General features: G+C 32.5%; 1 protein-coding gene across 1 annotated transcript in view; it reads left to right on the top strand.

Annotated features, from left to right (window-relative positions):
* The window catches only part of LOC129807892 (max dimerization protein 1-like), a 410,647-nt gene extending 388,975 nt beyond the window's left edge, over positions 1 to 21,672 (top strand). The window contains exons 6-7 of the mRNA XM_055857491.1: positions 4,328 to 4,473; positions 7,576 to 21,672. Of these exons, the coding sequence (XP_055713466.1) occupies positions 4,328 to 4,473 (146 nt within the window). The 3' untranslated portion in view covers positions 7,576 to 21,672. The remainder of the gene's footprint in view (positions 1 to 4,327; positions 4,474 to 7,575) is intronic.
* The last annotated feature ends 1,044 nt before the right edge of the window (positions 21,673 to 22,716 follow it).

Here is a 22,716-nt window from a genome sequence, read left to right as displayed (position 1 = left end):
ATTATGGATTGAAAAGTAGTTTCACATTGTTTGCCTATTAGGAATAATAGGAGAGAATTTTCTATCATACAAAAATATCAATTCATATCCTATTCAGACTTAACTAGAATTCAAATACTTTTAAAATGAATCCGAACTTTCTTTGATTTGATGAAGAATACGCTCATTAGAGGCTTGTAGATCTTTGACCTTGAAAAATCATTTTTAAAGGTCATCGTCTTAACAGTTGTTTAATAATTGTAAACAGAAAACCTTATTCAAATCTAAATGTGAACCAGTCGGTCAGTTTCACGACTAGAATAAATGTTTTTATAACGCTCACTAAATATCATTTAAAGAATAATCAATTTGACAGATTATATTTTTGAGTGTGTTACTCTAATGTGAACTATTTAGGCGAAAGATTACTACCGTCGGACCACTCGAGCTTTCGATGAGTCAATTTTTTCTCTGTTTTTTTTAAAGAAATGTGGCCCATAATTCTTTTTGAGAAATTTAATTCATTGGACTAGTCATTAATATATAATATTATAATTGGTCAAGTTCATAGAAAACATATTAAAAAATGTTATTAATTAAAATATTTAATAATTATTTTGTACATATTACTTGATGTACGTACATTTTAAATAAATAAATTCAATCACGTACGTAAACTATAAGCTTCAATTTTGTATCGCACAAGTTTTAATTAGTCATATGCCAAACTTTTAATTGACTTTAATTTCTGAGTTTACCTCATGAACATTTTAACCTCTATGTGATGAAAATACTAAATACTTTGGAAATCAAAGTGAAATTTTATTTCACAAACCATTTGAAACTCTAAGAATTTGGTACAAAAACCTTTCAAATTAAAAGGGCAAATCATTCTACATATTACTGAACATGGATTTTTGTTCTCCGTTTTAAAAAGCTTTTCTCTTTTTGAATTAGATATTACGGATATCTTGAAATCTTCAAAGGGTTTCGGATTAATTGAAACTTTCTAAAACTTCTCAAGTGTTGAGAATCTTTGAAAGCTTTTCCGGATTGCGTGAATACGGACACGCTTTTCCGCTTTGTAACCTTCTGTTGAGTTTTTGAATTTAGTGAGATTTTTTAAAGCTTTCTTTGTTCTACAAGAATCATGAAAATTTTTAAGTTACTTAAAATCGTTTGAAGCTTTTCCGGGTTTTATGAGATCTTTAGAAGCTTTTTTCCGACTTTGCGAAAACTTTTGGAGCTTTCAGTGATTTAGCGAATCTTTCTAAAGCTTTTCCTGTCTAAGCCCTTTAAAGGCTATATCCGGGTTTGTAAAACCTTTTAAAGCTTTCTATGGCTTTTCAAAAGCCTATGAAAGTGTTATAATTTTGTAATCAGTTGTAAACATCCTCGGAGCTTTCTTTCACGGAACTAACCTAAAATTTCTCTGATTTCGCAAAACCTTCAAGATTTCTTTGGCTTCAAGAATCATCCTGAAGCTTTTTTTGGCTTTACGAATTCTTCTGAAGATTTGCTATTTTGTCTTTTTACAGAAGCCAATATGTACGCTAAAAGTTTTAATGTTTTATACAACTTTGTGAAGCTTTCATTATTTTCAGGAAACTGAAGATTTCTAGGAATTCTTCGTTTCATAAACTTCCTGAAGCTTTAGCTTTAGCAGCTTTAGTTTTACAAAATCCTCTGATGAGGTTTAAGTTTCTTGAAACTAATTCAAGCTTTCTCGGATTTCAGGAAATCTTCTGAAAGTATTCAAGTTTCTTGTAACCTTCTGAAACTTTCTCGGGTTTGAGCAAGTCTTCTGAAAGTGTTTGGGTTCCTTAAAACTTATTGATGCTTTCCTGGGTTTTATGAAATCTTCTGAAGCTTTCTCTGATTTCAGGATATCTTTTAAAGACTTCGGGTTTCTTGAAAGCTCTTGAAGCTTTCTCGGGATTTAGGAAATATGCTGAAGATGTTGAGGTTTCTTAAAACCTTCTGGAGCTTTCTCAAGTTTTAGGAAATTCTCTGAAAATATTCGGGTTTCTTGAAACTTATTGAAGCTTTTTCGGATTTCAGGAAATCTTCTGAAGATGTCAGGGTTTTTTGGAACCTTCTGACTCTTTTTCGAGTTTTAGAAAATCTTCTGAAAGTATTCTGATTTCCTGAAACGGTCTAAAGCTTTCTCGGTTTTCAGGAAATCTTCTGAAAGTGTTCTGGTTTCTTAAAGTTCTTGAAGCTCTCTCAGATTTTGCAAAATCTTCTGAAGGTGTTCGGGTTTCGTGGAACTGTCTATAGCTTTCTCGGGTTTAAGGAAATCTTTTGAGATCTATTAGGTTTCGTGACACTTTCTTGTAATGATCCTGATTTCATGAAATTTCTCTTTAACTTTTCGATCATTTTCCGAGGTTTTTTCAAAATTTTACTAGTCTTGAATATCCTTAAAAGCCGCGAAGGAGCTTTCATACCGTTTTGCTCTGGAGGTTATGGTTATGAGATATGGAAACGGTAGACGAACTAAAAATCTATCACTGTAACAAGCTCCTAAGTCAGTCTTGATCTGTCTACCTATTCTATTTCGTAAATAACTTTTTGGTTCCCAGAGTTTTCTGAAAATTGAGATGGTTTCTTGGGATTTGCAAAAGCTTCCTCGAGCAATTACCATTGATCTGTCTATATAAGTCAACCCATTTAAATTTTTACCGTAATGTATTGTAAGGGCTTGCAATAGTTAAAAATTTCAAGGAAGTAATTACGGGTACTTCCACACTGAGAGAAATCCGAAAAAGTTAAAATAACATTCCGGAAATGTTAATTTTACCCTGCCGTATTGATCCGAAATCGGTGTAAATATTATGCTTTTAGGTGTATTAGGGGTTAAAGGTACCCTTTTTCATGTTAATTTTACACCCTTAATAGGGTGTAAAATTAACATTAAAAAATGTTGATATATTTTTACACCTAAAAAGTGTTAAATTTATGAGGAAAAAATGTTAATCACATCCTCTTTTTTTTCAGTGCACCCTGCGTAGGGCAAAGTACTCTCTCTTCGAACGTTCAAGCCTTCGAATAATGTGAATATTCTTTAAGTTTTCCTAAAAGACTTAAACATTTCTATTAAATATTAGCTAGGCTATTATCAATTTTATTGATAATTATGTGACAATCATATGGAAATCTCTTAGGAGAGGTAAAAGAAATTCACATTATTCGAAGGCATGAACGTTCGAAAGGAGAGTACTTTCCCCTATTGATTTCTTCTAGAGGAAAATTCTGTTTTTCTGAGAAATGTCTACAAGTTTGTGCTTTTTGCTCAAAGAGGAAATATATGTCTCCCAATTTTCGCGATATAAATCAAACCCTCGTCACTCATATAAGAAAATTATTTTATAGTCTCAGGGAGAACAACTGGCAAGAACATCCCAGCAAGTCTGTGGATGGATGGGAAAAGAGTTTGTGAAACAAGAAAACGTACAACTTTTATAATTGAGTTTTATTTTTGAAGCATATAACGGAGGAGCATGTTCTCAGGTATTCTCAGATGATTGCAATGAGAATATTTATCTGTTGATGCCCTCTCTTTTTTTCCATCTCATGAGAGGCTTCTCCTTGGCATCTTGTCGAGCTTTTGGGGTATCCCTCCGGGGCGTGGAGGCGTGGCAGGATGTATGTGTTAGAAAGCTCTTCTTGGCTGGTCGGCATGCTATTTTTTTGTACTTCGGACGCAGAGGGAAATGAATAAGAAGTATAGCAGAAGTTTTCTTCAAAAGTGAGCTTCTCATGATTGTCCCCAGGAAGAAAACTTTCTTTCGTATCCATTTTCGCACTTTGATGTATTTTTTTTCTCTCTCTTTGGACTTTTATTTTTTTCACGTTCACCAATTTGTATGAGTGTGTGGGTGTATGAACAAACAAATAATGTTGAGAAAACGAAAAAGGATGTGAAGTTTTCCTTCGTTTGGGGATTTATAGTGACGTCATCAGGGAATTTTTTGATATATTGCTATTCGAGAGAAAAAATAACTTGTAAACCTTTTGTCCATTGCATTCATTTTATAATTGTTTTTTTTTTTTTCGAGGAAAATGGAGCTTACTGTTTAATTTCTCTCTCAATTCTCTTCCCTTGTGTCAATTTTATTGGATTTATCGACAATATTGCTTTTATTATTTCAACTCAGCCCCCTTTTATCAACACCCACTCTTAAGGAAATGAAGCTTGTAAGGAAAGAAATACTATGAAGAAAACTACAGCAATTATTCCTCTCCAAACGACTACTTAGAATTAATAGACGCTGCAGAAATATAACAAGAAATTATCTGAAAATCACGATTTAATAACTTTTTATTTTATTTTGCTTCTTTTCAGATGAAGTGGACGTGATCGGATACACAAGCAATCAATCGGACACGGATGATCACTCATCAGTCCAATCGCTTCAATCCGGATCGACAGACAGTGGCGTCGTGATGTCTGCATCACGACTCACCCTCTCCGAGATGGATATTATCTAGGTGAGTGTCCCTAACCTCAAAATTTAACCTCTATTTTCTCTTAAAATCGATCGTATCATACATTTTGTATAAAAATAATATGAAACTTAGTGTTTGAATCAGTTTTTATCCTAAACGGTGTGAGATATCGTCATGAAATTTTGCAAAAACTTTGCTGAGACAATTATCACAATTATCAATTATCTTTGCTTCAAGTGCAACCTCGGGAAAGAATAAACCAACTATGAATTATTGTGTAGGTAGTGGAGTAAGCGAAGGTGCCAAGGGTAAAATTTACAGCGAAACCTAACAGAACTGTTTACTGGTTACTGTATATTCAGCCTGAAGACACCCTGGTTAGAACTAGAATTTTCGCAATGACCAATACCAATTATCGAATACAGCAAACCATTTTTATCCGGAACACCATCCACACTTCTAAGTAGAGAAGCATAATTGTCTTTTCCAAAATCTTTCCTAAATCTGACCGTAATTTCGAGTTGAGTAAATTTCTAAATATTACATACCTCTTTCTGAACTCTATGCTTTGATCCTTAAGAATTGTCTTATCAAGCTAGATTTTCTTCACAAATTTGACTAGATAATCAGCCCATCAGAAAACTTTTCTCTTTATCTATATGGATTAGGGTAAAGTGGTACAAATTGGATAGTGGTACAAGTTGGACAATGGTACAATTTGGACAAGGCTTTTTGTCTTGATAAATTTATTACTTCATTTTTTTTGTATATCTTTAATGCTTTAGTTTTATAATTTGGTTTCTTGTACTTAAAAACAAATTTTGTACTGTATTTATCAAGAAAAAAGCCATGTCCAACTTGTACCGGCGAATTGTCCAACTTGTAACACTAATTCCAAATTATATCACTTTACCTTAACTGTTTTAACTTATTAAAATGAAATTTTGAAAAGAAAAATCACATGAAGTTGGTATATTAAACGCAATTGTTCAATTAAATTTTCAAAATTATTGCAATTGCTTCTTATTTAGAAATTTGATATTACTAGGCACTGATAGGCTAAACCTCCGATCTAGAGCCATCTCTAGACTAGAGGTTTAGCCCAGTTCCCAAATATCTCAAAATTGTAAATAGCAACCAATTAAATCGGTTAATGAGTAATCGATGAGTAATATCTTACTCATCGTATTACTCCACTAGAATGTATTCTTTCTGACATACGTGATTTTCCATTTGAAATTTTGCATACTATATACTTCCTTTTCCGGCTTTTCTTAATATTAATATTAATCTTATGTGACACCACGGTGAGGATTTAGGATCAAAGATCAGCGTTTTTTGCGTAAAGTGTGCCCACTTTTATTGCTGAAATACTTCTTAAGTGAAATATCAATGCATTTTTCATCCAGACAGGAGTACTTTGACCTTCCCATTATTTCTATCTTAATGAATTTTAAGATTTTGCGACATTGCGTATCATTACTTTCCATGTTTTTCCACCCTATTGACATTTCGAGAAATACCCAAAAACACCCAAAGTTAAGCTTCAAATTTTCAGCACTGGCGCTGATGTCGCCTAATCCCCGTAATTTCACTAGACCTCACGAATTTAGAAGATCAGCCTGATCCTCCAAATTTTGGGCTTTGTAGACGTAGGGGAGACTAGGGCAAAAAGTCACAAATCGAAAATTCAAAATTCAATATCTTCCAAGGTAAAAACGATAGCGACTCAAATTGTTTGCTATAGATAGCCTCCATAGACCTTCTTCAAGGTCGTAAGTTTCTTAGAATTCGAACAAGGAATTTAGAAAATAAAAAATATCGAAATTTTTAGTCCTATTTTTGAAATATTTTCCTTGCAGAAGATAACAATTATTACCTACTTATTTTCCAAATTTGATTTACTGGTGAATATTTTCTAAATAATTTGGATTCTTTGAATACGAATCCGCTATCTATTTTAGAATTTCACAAAAGTTCTTTTCTCCAGAAATCCTTTTATTAAAAATGGCCACTTGGGGTAAAAAGTAACAAAAGGTATAGAGCAAAAAGTAACAAAAAGCGAAGCAATTTCTGATGCCTCCCGGCGAAAAGAAACGTCATTACCATGTCTCGCCGCTTGTTGTATGCTTTGGTCAAACGATTTGCAGTCTTTTGTGTGTGTTTTTTTTTCTAAAATAGCTTGAAAAGCGCTTTTCTCGTTTTCTCACTTTTCTCGCAGAGAAACCGGGTTTTCATAAAGCGTTTTCATAAATAAATTTTCTATGAAAATATGTCCTCTAATTTTTTTCAAATTTACGAAAGCCCGTAATAAAGCGAATAAAAATATGATAATATCCCATGTCTGGTACTATTTGCCCCAGCATTTTTGATAATGGTCACAAAATTACCTTTTAGAAATCGGCTCGATAAACGTATTTCCTTACAAAATAGAGGAATATTTCTTTCACAAAGTTTTAGAGCGGTAAATTTCCTATAAAACTGCGCTAATTAGAATTTTTTGAAGCGATCGAGTGGCTTGTAAAAAAGTAAAATATCAGTTTTGTGACTTTTTGCCCCAGTCTCCCCTACTGTATCCAGTAAGGGTATTCTGTAACACTATTACAATGTCATATGAGAAATTTTCGTGGTAAATTCTGGCGTAGAATAACATTAAAGCCTAGTCTACATCGATTGATCATTAGAAGCGGTTCTATGAGGGTCTCAGTGACTGATATGAATCGGATATCCGAATAGTTCCTCCGAATATACTATTTGAAAAGTTTCAAATTTGTCATGTGGCATTGTCATTCGGTTACAGAATTCCTCAGGATGATCACCATTACCGAAGTAAGGCAAGATCCCATGGCCCCTGTTGTAGTAAGGCAGGCGAGCCTTAGTACCTTCTGGAGTTGGTTTATTGCTTTGGTTTGGTTTAAAACATTAAGACCGCTTTGTTTCCTTCGAACAGTTTAAAAACATTTATCTAGCCATCCATCTATTATTATTGATACATCACACCATTTGGGAAATACTCTGATTCAAATATAACGAATTTTTCAATACATCATGAATCAATTACGATCGATGAGAAAATAAAGTTCCAAAACGTTTTTTGTTTAAATCCAAATCAAGTTATTGACCTAGTTCCAATTTTTGTTGTAGATATAGACATAAAAGGAAAAAAAGAAAAACATTTAAGAAACAAACGGTGCAGGCTCGTGACTCAGCAAGACGGTGAAATTGAATGAATTGACGAGAAGATATCTGATGATTGAGGGGGAAAAATCTAGAAAAGCAGATCCAGTGAAAAAAAAGAACCTTATCCAGTAACAATATAATTTCCGGTCCAGAATTTCTGTTGTCCAGGTAAAAACAAATACGTCTTCATTCTTTTCCACACTAACAAAAAAAAAAAAATAAGAGAACGATAAACTTACCATCTGTGTGGAATTTCCATCGAGAGATCACACATTAGCAGTATATATAGCAGTGAATCAAAATGAAAATTGATAGCCTGTTTTTCCGTAATCAACCATCGAACAGCGTTACAATCCCGTTTGTCCATCTTTGACCAAGAGAAAGTTTCTTTTTTTTTTGCAAGGAAGAACATTTTTAATAAATTACCGGGATATTATTTGACTTTTTAAGTTAGTGCTGAAAGATTTTCTGTATCTAGCAGAGAGCCTAAATGATTTTATTTTCTTTTGTGTCTATATTTTTTTTGTTCATCAGCTTTTGTTGTAAAAAGATCGCAAAACTCTTGATTTAAGAAATCAAATCCTAAAATATAAGTAGAGGTTAGAGAAAACAAAAAAAAAGATAAAAATAAAATTAATCGTGAAGAAGTTTCTGTACAGAGAGGAATGCATTGTGCGAAGATATAACTCTATATTAAGGACAAAGAAGAGAATCTACTTAAAAAGAAAAGTTTGATTAGAAAAAGAAAAACAAGAAAATGTGCAAGAGAAAAATAGAAAACATGGTTTCTATCTTATTCTAAAAATACCATTTGATTTTCATGAAGCATGAAATTAAAAAAAAAGAAAGATATTCTAGTGAAACAAAAATTATTTAAAAAACAAATATCATTGTGTAATAGTCCTCAGTTTACAAAGCAGCATATTTTTGTGTTTTTGAAGGAGTAGGACGTACCTAAAGTACTCTTCTCCTCTCCATTTGACTATCTTGTTCTTTTATTTCTTGTATTTTTTTTAAATATAGAGCAAAATAACGAAAAAATAACTTCAGGATGAAGGAAAAATAAACACATATCGACCACCGATCGCTAAATGTATGAACGCCTCTAGTCATGATTTAAAAACAAATACAAATTGAATAGAGATCGTTGCGCAAAAAATCCCTATCAATTTTAAAATTGTCCTTTTTGTTATATAATATTTTTTCGTGACATTTTTGCCCATAAAAAAATAATACTAAATGAGACCTTTTGACGCAAGATGTGAAAACGGAAGACAAGGATATCGAATTTGCCATCTTTAGAACAGTCCAAAATAAATTATTTTTTACAATTTTCTGTTTTTCATGACGTAAATTATTTTTCAAAAAAAAATGCAATTTTTCTAAAATTGCTCCTTATTCTTCAAAAAAAGAAAAATGTATCGGAAAATGAGCGTGAAAGTGAAAAAGAAATTTCCAATTTTTTCATGAGAGATGATCACAGAGCAGAGCACCGGAATTTTCCTTTTTCTTTTTGTTTTGTAAAGAAAAAGATCTTATAAATTATTTGTAATATGTAAATTGTAAATAGAAAAACATGGGATGACGTTAAACTGAAGAGACAAACAAGGGAGAGGCAGTCGGTTTATTAAGATAATGAAAAAAAAACCTACAAATTAATATTAGAAACTTATTGATAATGATAACAAATAATACGGAGAAAGCAAAAGGTAAGACAGGATGGTTTAAACTTAATTGTATAATTCGGAAAGTTTAAAATAAATCCCTATAAATCATGTCGATCGACATTCTATCAGAATGTCGTTCGATTTGTCGTACATCAGAAACCGAAAACAAGACGAAATATTAATCGAAAAAATCCTAAATTCACCAAAATGTCTGAGCTTTTTACCAAATGAATTCAAATCTTGGGTTTGATACTTTACTTGACGAAGAATCGTTCGGTTTGTCGTACAATATCAACGGCAAAAGTATATAAGTTTTTTTTATGACTTATGTCGCTAAGCAAGAAAACTTGAACTGGATGAATTTTCTTCAGTGAAAGTTATCTATTGACAGACGATCTGAAACACGACTGACCGAAAAATCGATCGGTAAACCATAAAATCATCAAAATATTCGAGATTTTTACCAAATGAATTCGAACATTGAGTTGAAAATGTTGCTTGACGAAGAATCGTTCGATATATCGTTCAAAATTATTGACAGAATGTATCTGTTCTTTCTAAGATCTGTCGGATTGGGAAAAAAGTCGAAACTGAACGAATTTCGTTCACTGAATGTTATCTCTTGACAGACGATTTGAAAAAAAAGTGAACAATATATCGATCAGTAAATCCTAAATTCACCAAAATATCCAACCTTTTGAACAAAGGAAATAATGGGTTCATACTTGACAAAGAATCGTTCGACTTGTCGTTCAAAATCAACGACAAAAGTGTAACAGTTTTCTTTCTGACTTCTATAAATCTCTAGGAAAAGTCGACACTTAACGAATTTCATTCGATGCGCGTTGTCTATTGACAGACGATTAATCCTAATTTTATGAAAATCCCAGAGCTTTTTACTTGAAAGATTCGAATAAGAGTAGCACAATGTGCTATTTTTAATTTTAAAATTAAAAATGATCATCTGCAAATGTAGAATTAAAGTCAAAACAACAATTGAAATCACGCTTTTAATAATGCTTTTATCAAAATTGTCAAGCAAACACTTCACTTTATTTATTAATTTTTGGAATTAAATAATCTTGACAAACATCCTTACAAACATTTTTTTCAAAGACACAAAAGTTGTTTTAAGATTGGCGAGTTAATTTCGATTTTGCCTTTTTCTGTCAAAAGCTCGAAACATCAAAATTTGACAGAATTTTTGGACTCAAATATGTCCCGAAACTTTTCAAAGAAATTTGAAATTTCATTCGAAGATCATTCGAAAATCTACAGTGATTCACATATCTGCTGCGTGAATGCTGATAATGCTCATTCGAATATTCGATATTTTTTACAAGTCGCCATGTTAGATTTTCTACTATTCACAATATTTTCTAAAATATTTTTGCAAGCTTTTGGTAATTTGCTATTCTTTTCATGCGACTTAGATTCAAGTTTGCGAACTTCAAACGGTTCTGAATAGAAATCCTTTTGAAATTTATTCGAACCAAAAGGCGAAGGCTTTCAAATCAGTCTAAGCTGTCAAATCAAATTAGTTATGAATTTCGAACATCTTTTCCAATTAAACTATTTATATTCGTAAGTGGATAAAATAATTACATACCCTTTGGTAATTGAAAGATCGAAAATTTAAACAGACGAAATACAAGATAAACGACATCTTCTTTTTTTTGCAGGAATTAATGGAAATTCAGATAAAGCTTAGAATAATTCTTATTCCTATCTTCGAATATTCGAAGTTGTTTGATTAGCCGATTGAACTGTCAAAGTTTCATTCAACTATCAAATACTTTGAATATTCGAAGATTCAATAATAGAAGTTGGAAAATTACGAAAATTCAAGAATATTAGAAAATCTACGAGCTGACTAAGTTGTTGACTATCAAAAATTTCAAATATTCGAGGATTCAGGTATTACCTGGGGCGAAATGATAACTTTTCGACACTATCGAATCGATAAATCTATATCTCTTAGATTAAGTGAATGTCAACTTTTTACGCATTGTTGGGCCATTCATTGTGACATTCTTAAAAGAATGTGACTGTAAATAAATATCTATATTAGTTACGGGAAGTCCTGCTATCGTTCAATTTTTTCACAATCGATAGTCGATAGTATTGAAAATAAGTTATCATGTCACCTCTGATTTTAATTCGAATCGAACATGACTTAGCTAATTGTACTGTCAGCTGTCAAAAAATTCAAATATCCGACGATAGCCAGATGTGAAATTACGAAAATATACAATTGATATAAAATCCATCGACGTATTCAATTCCAACATTTTCGAATATCCGAAAGTTCAGTATTGCCAGATGTAAATTTACGAAAATACGCTAATAACTGAACACCCCTTAAGCACCTGTGAATTGTCAAAGTTATCTAATCCTTAAAGACTTATTCCCAAAGATTTTCGAATAAGCTTTCGAATGACCTTGTAATTCCGAAAATCTACTCATGATCGCAAAGACACAGCAATTGTAATTTTGACTGAAACCCATTTCAAATTTTTCTCAGTGCATTTGAGGAAAAAAATCACCACAATTTAATGAAAAATATTTTCATTGAATGTCCCTGAGAAAAAGTTTGGCCCAAGAATGAGAGAAGAAACCTTACTCGAAGAAGGAAGCAAAAAAAAAGGAATTCAAAAGATAATGAATGCTGATTTATGTTTAGATTTTTTTTCGGGGTTTCTCGCAATTTTATTTTTCTCCTCCTGGTGTCCACCAACTTTTCCGATAAATCTCTCTGGCAAATGCCGTAAGATCTCCCCTTTAATCCATTTCCTTGGGAATTCATTTTCAAAACTTTTAGATTGTTTTTATTATTTTTCAACTCAGAGATTTCTGGACGGGCTTTTGAGTCGGTAAGGGGGCTAGGAGGGTGCAAGGGGAAGTGCCTCCATAAACAAACAAAATCCTCTTAAAACAGGAAGTTGGTGCAAAAAAAAATATAACGACATAAAATTTTGCTTATATCGCTGATGGTGCAGCAAAACACGTAAAATCAATTTAATCTTTAATTAAGGGAAGAAATAAAAACAAATTTTGTGTCTATAGCCGAAGGTAAGGGAGGAAAAACAAGCTTAGGATTTTTTTTGGGGAGGATGGGATGTTTCTGAGGGAAAAGAACGAGGAATGGAAAATGGTCTGAGTGACATAAAAAAATTGCAAGAAGCTCAAGTGAAAAAGTCAAATAAAAACAGCCCTGAGGTATTCCAATAGAATCATTTGGGAAGATAAAATGCTCACTAATTCGGTGAATTATTTATTTCACGTGCATTTTTAATCATCAGGTAATCCATCCAGTGAATTTTGTGTCTAAAGTACAGGAAAACTCAAATTCATTGATAAAAGATCCAGAAGGTAGAGAAAGGAAAAAAAACAAGACTTAGAGCTTTGATCCACGAAAGCACAAAATTCGTGGATGAAGCATTGTGTTTGTAAATAATAATATTTAATGGAGAAGAAGATGATTGCAGGAATAATTGTAATTTATATTTAACAAAATAAAAACTTTTTTAGAGATTGTAGAGAAAGCTTGTTGAAATTAAATAAATTTATGAATGATGGTATGGTTAATTTTTCAGTTCTCTTCTGTGCTAAAGCTATTCTCACTTTATTTTACAATGTTTGAGAGAAATTATGTTATGTTTTTTTCTCTCGCAGTGATAAACACTGTAAAATGTATCTTCTCTTGTTTAAAGCTCTATATACCCAAAACAAAAAATTCAGTATTTAATTCGGCTGTAAAATGAGTTGATAAGCACTGTGAGAATTTTATCAGCTCGTTTGTAATTTAATTTTTTCATTCCACAAGTAATTTTTAAATTTTATATATTTTTTTCCTTTTACCCCTTCTAAAAACGCACGATAAATGGATTATCTGATAAATTGAGATTGAATAATTTGGGACTCATTGAATTTATGCGATGTATTATTGTATTTTGCACTTCTATAGGATTGATCTCTTACATAAGCCCCGCCCTGGAGATACTAAGCCACGCCCACTTTGAGAAATTTGATATTTATTACTGAATGATAAAACTGAGATGTTTTATCATGCCAGCGCACAATAACTTTTGTTTAGTAAACATGTTTTTGACACTTTAATGAGAGTGAATGAGATCTACATCTAGTCATCTCGCTCATTCTCATGGAAAATTTTGAAAACATGTTTACAAACAAAAGTTATTGTGCTGACTTAATAAAATTTCGAAAATAAAATAAAATAATATCTGAACACTTTTCCTGTCTAATAAAATATTTTAGTAACATCACTGACATCACTGTGTGAGATTGGCTAAAGCTTAAAGTGTACTGTGAATGCTTTCAAGCTTTAGCCAATCAGAAAACATGATGAGACTAAAATATTTGTTCTCATAAAATGTGGTAGTCCTGTTGCGTCCTTTGGTGAGCTAAAGCTTTAAAGTAACTAACAAGGGTGAACTAGTATGGTTAGCAAGCACATGAGTGCCAAATCTTCTCATCGGCGCCGATCAGTCTCTATGATCGGTTGTTGGCATTGATCATTCAGTATGACTAGCTAATCGCATCGGTTAGTCTCCGCGATCAGTTGATCGCGTCGATAAGTGTGCATGATCAGCTGATCACGTTGAGCAGTTTTCATGATCGATTGGTCGTGTTGATCAGTTGCCATGATCAGGCGATCATGTTGAGCAGTCTCCATGATCGTTTGATCACGTTGATCAGTTGCCATGATCAGGCGATCATGTTGAGCAGTCTTTATGATCAATTGGTCGCGTTGATCAGTTGCCATGATCAGAAGATCATGTTGAGCTGTTTCCATGACCGTTTGATCGCGTTTATCAGTCTCAATGATCGGTTGATAGCATCGATCAATCTCCATGATCAGCTGCTCGCATTGAATAGTCTTTATGAGCAGTTAATGGCATCGATCAGTCTCTATTATCCACTGATTCCAGCGATCAGTCAATATGATCAGCTTATCACGTTGAGCAGTCTGCATGATTATTTGCTCACGTTGAACAGTCTTCGTGATCAGGTGATCTCATTGATCAGAATCCATGATCAGCCGATCACGTTGAGCAGTCTCCATGATTGTTTGATCGCGTTGATCAGTCTCAATGATCGGTTGATAGCATCAATCAGTCTCCATGATCAGCTGCTCACATTGAGTAGTCTTTATGATCGATTGGTCGCGTTGATCAGTTGCCATGATCAGACGATCATGTTGAGCAGTCTCCGTGATCGTTTGATCACGTTGATCAGTCTCAATGATCGGTTGATAGCATCGATCAGTCTCTGTGATCGGCTGCTCGCATTGAGTAGTCTTTATGAGCAGTTAATGGCATTGATCAGTCTCTATGATCCACTGATTCCATCGATCAGTCAATATGATCACCTGATAATGTTGAGCAGTCTGCATGATCAGGTGTTCGCGTTGATCAGTCGCCATGATCAGGAGATCACGTTGAGCAGTCTCCACGATCGTTTGATCGCGTTGATCAGTCTTCCATGATCAACTGGTCGCGCTGATGAGTATCTATGATCAGCTGATCGCATTGAGCAGTCTTTATGAGCGGTTGATGGCATCGATGAGTTATCAGATCAGTTTTGATGATCCACTGATTCCGTCGATCAGTCAATATGATCGGCTGATCACTTTGAGTAGTCTCCATGATTATTTAAACGCGTTGATCAGTCTTCATGATCGAGTTATCGCGTTGATAAGAATCTATGATGAGCTGATCATGTTGAGCAGTCTCCATGATCGTTTGATCGCGTTGATCAGTCTGAATTTAAGATTTAGTAGGGAAAAGTGCCCAGTGCCCATTCTTCCTACGATCCCAAGCTTCGTAATGACTAAGTTTCTTGTGTATTTCTCAATAAATGCGACTCATCGCACCCATATTTTAAAAACAAGAGGAAAGTGTCCAATTCTTTAAATATATTGAGGAGTCAACTTTATTCAGGAACACAAGAAAAATTAGTCATTATGAAGCTTGGGATCATATGAAGCATAAGGATTTTCCCTTACTTTGAAAATGACGTATGAAGCATAAGGATGAACTGAAATGACGTAAATGAGGATGAAGTTCATCATTCATCATATGAAGCATAAGGATGCAGGTGACTATGTCCCTACTCTTCGTACACTTCTCTTTAATTTTAATGTTTAAGAACGGTCCTTACCGATCAGACATGGTAGATCGGATTGATAAAGACCATCCTTAAGGACTAATTAAAAAAAAAAAGCTTACGAACAGGGTGAGAGCAGTCACCCGCATCTACGGTAACTCATTTTTGAAGGAAGGGACTTTAGGCTCCTCCCTTAATTTTTAACCCTTTAAGGACGATTGGGTCACCGGTGACCCAAAAATGAAATTTTTCCTACGGCCCTTTAAAGCAAAGTTTTGCTATAAAAAGTCAGAAAAAATGATTTTTTCTGACCCCCGATTTTAAACCTTCTCGTCCTTAAAGGGTTAAATGAACTCAAAGGGCGTGGCTTTAGCAGTCTGAAGGCTGTGCTAATTTATAGGGCTCCTTTAAGAGATACATCCATAAATCTGTGCAAAATACTAAAAATAATTAAAAATGAATCGCATTAAGCAAAGACCGACAATCCAACCTAAAAAGCTAGGTTGAAACAAAAAAAAATCCTTCCGCAAATTCAGACTATAATAAACCATCCCAAATAGAAACTGCTAAAGAAAACGTCTCTTACTGATTTTAATTTTGCTTTCACGTTGATTAATCAATACGGAATCACTGAAGAAGATACCCCTGGAATCCATTGCAAAAATAAGCCACTAAATAAATAAATTTAATAAAAAAAATTGAAACAATAAACGAAGCAATGTTGTAACATTGCCACTAAATGTTGTTGACAAGAGGAGCATGGAGAAAAAGCACTTGATTAAAATGAAATTTTAAAAAAAAAAGATTAAGAGTATAATAATAAATATATCGTGAATGGATGGGAAGATGTTGATTTAAGTGAAAAGAAATGATGAAAATTGAAAAGAAACAATCTAGAAAATATAAATTTTAAATATAGAATTGCATTAAAAAAAAGAAAGAAACACAAAACACGAAAACATTTTCACACATACACACAAGGTAAAAAATCAGTGAATAATTGGGGAAAATTTTGAAAACATCATTCAGTTTTTCATCCTGAGAAAGAAAAATCAATATAGAAAAAATGGAAACGTAAATGAAATGAAAAAAAAATAAAATCAACACAGCAGACACTTGCATTACAGTAGAAAGTATAAAGAGATCATTAAAGAAACACAAAAATAAAGTAAAAAAAAGATATATTTGTTATTAATTAATTGTGTAAAATTATCCAAAAATTAATCAAACTCTAACAGTAACTAGAGGTGAAAAAAAATGTCCGAAAAAATCAGTGAGGAAAAGTTGAAGACAAGGAAAAAGGAAGTAAGAGAAGACGGCGAAGATTAATATTTACAGTGTAAGTAAAGAAGATGAAGAAAAAAAAGAAGTAAATAAAACAGATGAGAAAAAATTACTATTAATAGTAATAATTATTATTAAAAAAAAGGACAAAAATAAATAAAAAATACTATATACATATATAATAAAAAAATAATAATTATTGATTATGAAAGATGAAAAAATGAATAAGCGTGTAGAAAGTTTGTGTAACATTTGAATAGTACAAAAAAAATACACTCATCCCATAATTTTCAATGGTGTGTGTTTAAATAATGATGAAAAAAATATGAAATAAAAATAATTTCTATATACTGAGAATATTAAATTCTTCTCAGTGTAGATTTAAAGAAAAAATAAAAAGAATTAAACTGAAGAAGATGGAAAAAACAAACAATAATTGATAATAAAAAAAGAATTATAAACGAGAGCACGAGTTTTGAGAGAGAGAGAGAGAGAATGACGAGAAACGGAAGCAACTTTTGGGATCAGAGTTTTTCATCAAATTTAATCACTGAAAAAAAAATTTTTGAAAAAATACATCCTACATTTTTCAGAAGTGGGGACTTTTGTAAATTCCCCGTACTGAAGATGTCCGCGAAAAAAACCTAAGAAGATAATCAAAAACAAAGCACGAGATCTTTTTATCTTGATGAAATAACCTTAAAAAAAAAAAAAAAACAAACAAATAAAGAGAATAGAACGTATTGCTAAATAGTAAATCAATTTTTGAGCAACTGAAAAAAATCCAGTCGAGAAATTAAAAAACTAAAATTTGTAAATAAATAATCTTGGGGAAAAGCACATTTTTTCCACAAGAAACACTAAATTGAATTGTGGATCTCCACAAAAATGAGAAAATTGAAAAACTTTGTAAAAAAATCATACAATCATGCGCCTTGATTTTCTCCAAGTGAAGCGGTTTTTTTTAGGAAGATTGTGTAGCAGACAAGAAAATCTCTCTTGAACTTCTTTCATACTGTTTCTTTATTTTTGTCGTCAATCTCAGAAGTAAATTCTTAGAGAATTTCTAACAAAACAGATTAAATTGTGACGCCTGCAAAACAACATTTTATGAGAAAAAAAAACTGTACTAGATGTTCAACATAACCACACTTTTTCCACAAATCTCCCCTCAACATAACCTCAGTTTCCCTCCAAAAATGTTACCCTGCAAAAAAAACCAATTACATAGAAATGAGCTATAAATTGCAATATCCCACCCATAATCCACCCAAATCTATCGAAAAACGAGAAAAATACAAGTAAACTTCCTGTCTAACCCCACTTAAGTTACCCCTATAGCCAAATGATGCAGAAAGTCCGTTGGATTTCCAATGGAATTCTCCGAACTAATTCATTCGTACAGATTTCTTTGAATAGTTTAACCATTAATTCCACGGAAGTCTCTATGGAATATTTCAGAATGTCTCCAATTCTCTATGGAGTTTTCCATGGAATTGTCTTTCAACACTCAATGGGGCATTCAATGGGTCAAGTGGTAGAGCACTCGCTCTATGATGCAAGTGCCCCGGGTTCGAATCCCCTTTAGGTCACTAGGATTTTTTCTGGGGTTAAAGGTGTTCGGATTCCATCCAGTGAGCTTCACTGCACTTGATTCCACGGGAATGGGACTGACAACCCCATCCCGTACAAGAAAAATAATAATGATTGTCTAGAAATCCCCTTGCGGGAAGGCCTTGTTCCTTCATGGAATGTTGTGCCAGCATTATTATTATTATTATTATTATTATAATTGTCTTGCAACAAAATATGGTAAGGCTGCAAGAATTGATAAAATCCAACTAGAAATGGTGAAACTCAAAATGGCTCCGGTCGGTAACAACCTTTCGAAAATACAAAGCAACTTTAAAACCAAGTCAAACCTATTTGAAAATCTAAACGGAAACCTAAAGTGCAAGTTCACGTATTCGCCGCTTTAGCGCTGATTGTCCGGCGTTTTCTGCATCAATCAATCAAAGTTTAAAACAGGGGATGGAAAATGGAATATTCACAGGTTATTTAATTTATTTCTATTTAAAAATTAAAATTACAGTCTTTAATCATTTGTTTCGATGGGTTTCACTAACTTTGAGAGTATCAATTTTTTAATTGTAGATTGCAAATAGGCAAAGTCTTACCCTTTAATAATTTATATCAGATTCTTGCTTTTTAGAGTCAAATCTTTAAGAAATATTCCACATTGTTGCCAGATAGTGCTCCATAAAATAAAATGAAACATAGATTCCATAAACATGAGATAAAGTGAGACATAGATTCCCGAAACATCGTGTAGAATAAAAATTGCAAGAGACAAAACAGGTCTTTTCCATTCACCACTTGTTATACCCCATTGGACCGTAACTCAACAAATAGAGCAACTTCTTCCGTTTCTGGTGTATATCTGGCTCAAACACGTTGCTCACATGAATTATAGCCTTAAGATGAAATTTTTGGTAAGTACAACCCCTGACTTCACTAAGCCTGTTCCTCGAGAATATTTAGACTGTAAAGTCTGTCAATAAAGATTTATTCCAATCTGAGGACTTAGGATTATCGATAACATAGCTCTCTCCGATATCCGGTACTTCGATATCCTGCTGACAGCTGTCAAACACTGACGGTTCCGCCATAGCAAAAGAAAGCGGAATTGGAATAACAAGCGAAAAATTCCTATGAAATTTTACAGTATTTTTCCTTGAAAAATTCCATAGAAATTTTTCATAATAGGTTCCAAGGAAAATTTTATGGATTTAGGCTGGATTTTTTCTGTGGAATATATCCATGGAATGTTCGTGGAATTTATGTGGATTTTTCCACCTAAATAAAATGGAGAAAAAAATGAAGCTGTCACATGCACCTCGCGATTTTACTTCCGAATATTAAAGAAATATCAAAGATCACGGGGATTTTAATAAGTTTTACTGAACCAGCGATAACGAATAACCAATTTGGATTATAAAAAACTATTTTATAAAAAAAAAATACTTTTTCATAAAATAGATATTGTATGATATAAAAACAGTTTTATTTTAGGTTGGTGACCTATTTAATGTAATCACTTCACTATTATTTACACGAAACGCAGTGTCGCATAATTAATGATATTATAATTCGTCGCAGGAGTCACTAAAAATGTTCGCGGAAGGCTTGGAAATAAATTATCCATGTTGTCACAACACCATTTTATTTGTTTGACATTCGAGAAAAAAGTGGAAAAACTATATAAAACCCTATGGAAAGATAGTGGAAATTTCCATGTGATTTTTCCAGCTTATCCCGCAAACGTTTCACGTGTGAGTTTCCATATAAATGTTCCACAGAACTCCGCGGAATTTAGCGCTGGAATTTCAGTGGTTCGTACTTCAAATTCCATGGAGGGCTATGATTCCAATAGAATTACCGGCTCCAAATTACATGGAAAACTTAATGGAATTTTTGCGTCAAATTCCGCGGATTTTTGCAATTTGGACGCTAGTTTTCCTCTGGAATTTCCGCGGAATTTTGCTATGGGGTCATGAATTAAAACACTTTTTTTAATAAGTATGTAGCTTGTTTAGCGCGAATTGAAATATTATTTTCACTTCATCAAAGCCTTTGATACTTAATTGTGGTACAAAATAAAACATAATGTGCACCATAAAGAAAATTCTGTTGTTTTTCGACAGAAAATAAATTCTCACAGCGCAAAATAGAAAAACCGTGGACCAGATTCAAAAGAGAGAGCAGAGAGCTATGTAGAGGCCTTTTACGTAAATTTCCTTTACTGCAAAATGTAATAGGATAAATATTCTAGAGGATCAGCCTAAGTCTATTTGTGTTCTTAAATTTTTTAGCAGGAAAATTTCGAACATTTACTCATTTTAAAAGAATATACCCATGGAGAACTCCATAGAAAATTTGACAATTTCCAAGAAATATTCCTAAGAAAAAAAAATCAAAAATTCCTGCAAACATCGGATAGATTCCATGGAATTGTCCATAGCTGTGCAATTTTGCAGAAACTTTGGCTATAGGGTACCTCCTCTATTGACGTCAAATAATTCATCCATAAAATTTAACCATAATATTCAAATTCAAAAAAAAAAACAAACCAACCCTAATAAAGAAAAAATACAAAAAATCAACCCTCTAAAAATATGGTCAATCAAATAATTAAAAATAGGATGCAAAAAATGCAAAAAAAACTACAGAATAATGAAATATATTAATGTAATTTTAATGAAATGGAAAGATAAAAAAAAAACAAGCAAGAAAACACATAAAACACACAGTTGTAGAAAAATATTGATTTATCACAATTATTTACTGCAAGTCATTATAAAAATTCAAAAGAAAAAAAAACAATATTAAAAAAAGAAAATCAATATTTTCCCACAAACAAAAAAACTTCTCTAACATTACTAAAAAAAGTAAAAAAAAAAAACAAACCATAAAATAATCCATAATTTAAAAGAAAAAAATAATACAAAAAAAATAGTTGATAAAAAGATCCCTCAGATATGAAAAAAAAAATATTTTTTAACAATTCAGAATGATTTTTTTTGTGAGCCAGCCGGAAAGATTAAGGAGCAAGAGGATGGAGTAGACAAAAATAAAACTGTGTGAATGATGGTGTATAAATAAAACTACTATTATTAATTATTAGTTATGAGACAAGAGAAAAAATGAGAAAATAATTAAAAAAAAAGAAAACAAAACAAGAGGAATACGACATGGAGATATGAAATCATTGTAATTAATTCATGAACCCGAGGGATAAAGTGAAAGAATCACAGAGAGACACAAAGTAAACAAAAATATCCTCTTGGTTAAAAAAAGGCGTTGAGGACGAGAGGAAGAAAATAAAAGAAAAATTATGAAAAAAAATTCGTTGCCAGAGACTATATGTTCTTATTAAGCTTCTTCACAAAACAAAGCAAATATAAATGTATAATTAAATGGACTAACAAGTGTTTTCCTTTCTGTCGCTGATGGTCCAAATGGATTTCCACTTTTTCTCATTGCATTGCGAAATGCTTCTGGTTTTTCTTTGAGCGTGAAAATCTTCGGGATCTGCATTCATCATTGGTGACCATTGTAATCATGCAGGATTACGGATCAACCTTTGGCCTTTTTTCGGAATAGTAGGAAAGGATAGAATTTCAAGGTAGGACAATAACCAAGAATTTTCTTTGCTGATATTTGTTGCACATAGAAAGCAGGTTTGTCAGAAGAAGATTAATTTTCACTGAAAATAACAAAAACATTTTTGACCTAAAAAAAAAACATTTTTTTTTTCAAAAAAATCGAAAATCTGCTCTAGAAACCGGAATTCTCAATATTTCTGGATGAAATTCACAAAGAATACTTGAAATGGTCCTACTAATTGATTTCCATTACAGTTTTTTTTTTGGAAAAATTTTTGGACCAAAAAAAATCGATGGACTAACCCCTTACAGTTTTTTTTCGAAAATCGAAAATCCGCTCTAAAAACCGGAATTCTCAATATTTCTGGATGAAAATCACTAAGAATACTTGAAATGGTTCTACTAATTGATTTTCATTGCTGAATTTGCAAAATCTCGAAAAAAAAATTTAGAGCGGATTTTCGATTTTTCGAAAAAACTGTAAGGGGTTAGCCTATCGATTTTTTTGGTCAAAAAATTTTTTTTCGAGATTTTGCAAATTCCGCAATGAAAATCAATTAGTAGAACCATTTCAAGTATTCTTAGTGATTTTCACCCAGAAATATTGAGAATTCCGGTTTTTAGAGCGGATTTTCGATTTTTCGAAAAAACTGTAAGGGGTTAGCCTATCGATTTTTTTGGTCAAAAATTTTTTCTTCGAGATTTTGCAAATTCCGCAATGAAAATCAATTAGTAGAACCATTTCAAGTATTCTTAGTGATTTTCACCCAGAAATATTGAGAATTCCGGTTTTTAGAGCGGATTTTCGATTTTTCGAAAAAACTGTAAGGGGTTAGCCTATCGATTTTTTTGGTCAAAAA

Source organism: Phlebotomus papatasi, chromosome 3, assembly GCF_024763615.1.
Source record: "Phlebotomus papatasi isolate M1 chromosome 3, Ppap_2.1, whole genome shotgun sequence".
NCBI classification, from domain to species: Eukaryota; Metazoa; Arthropoda; class Insecta; order Diptera; family Psychodidae; genus Phlebotomus; species Phlebotomus papatasi.
Note: the sequence above shows the minus strand (reverse complement) of the source record. Positions and strands in the feature narration are given on the sequence as shown.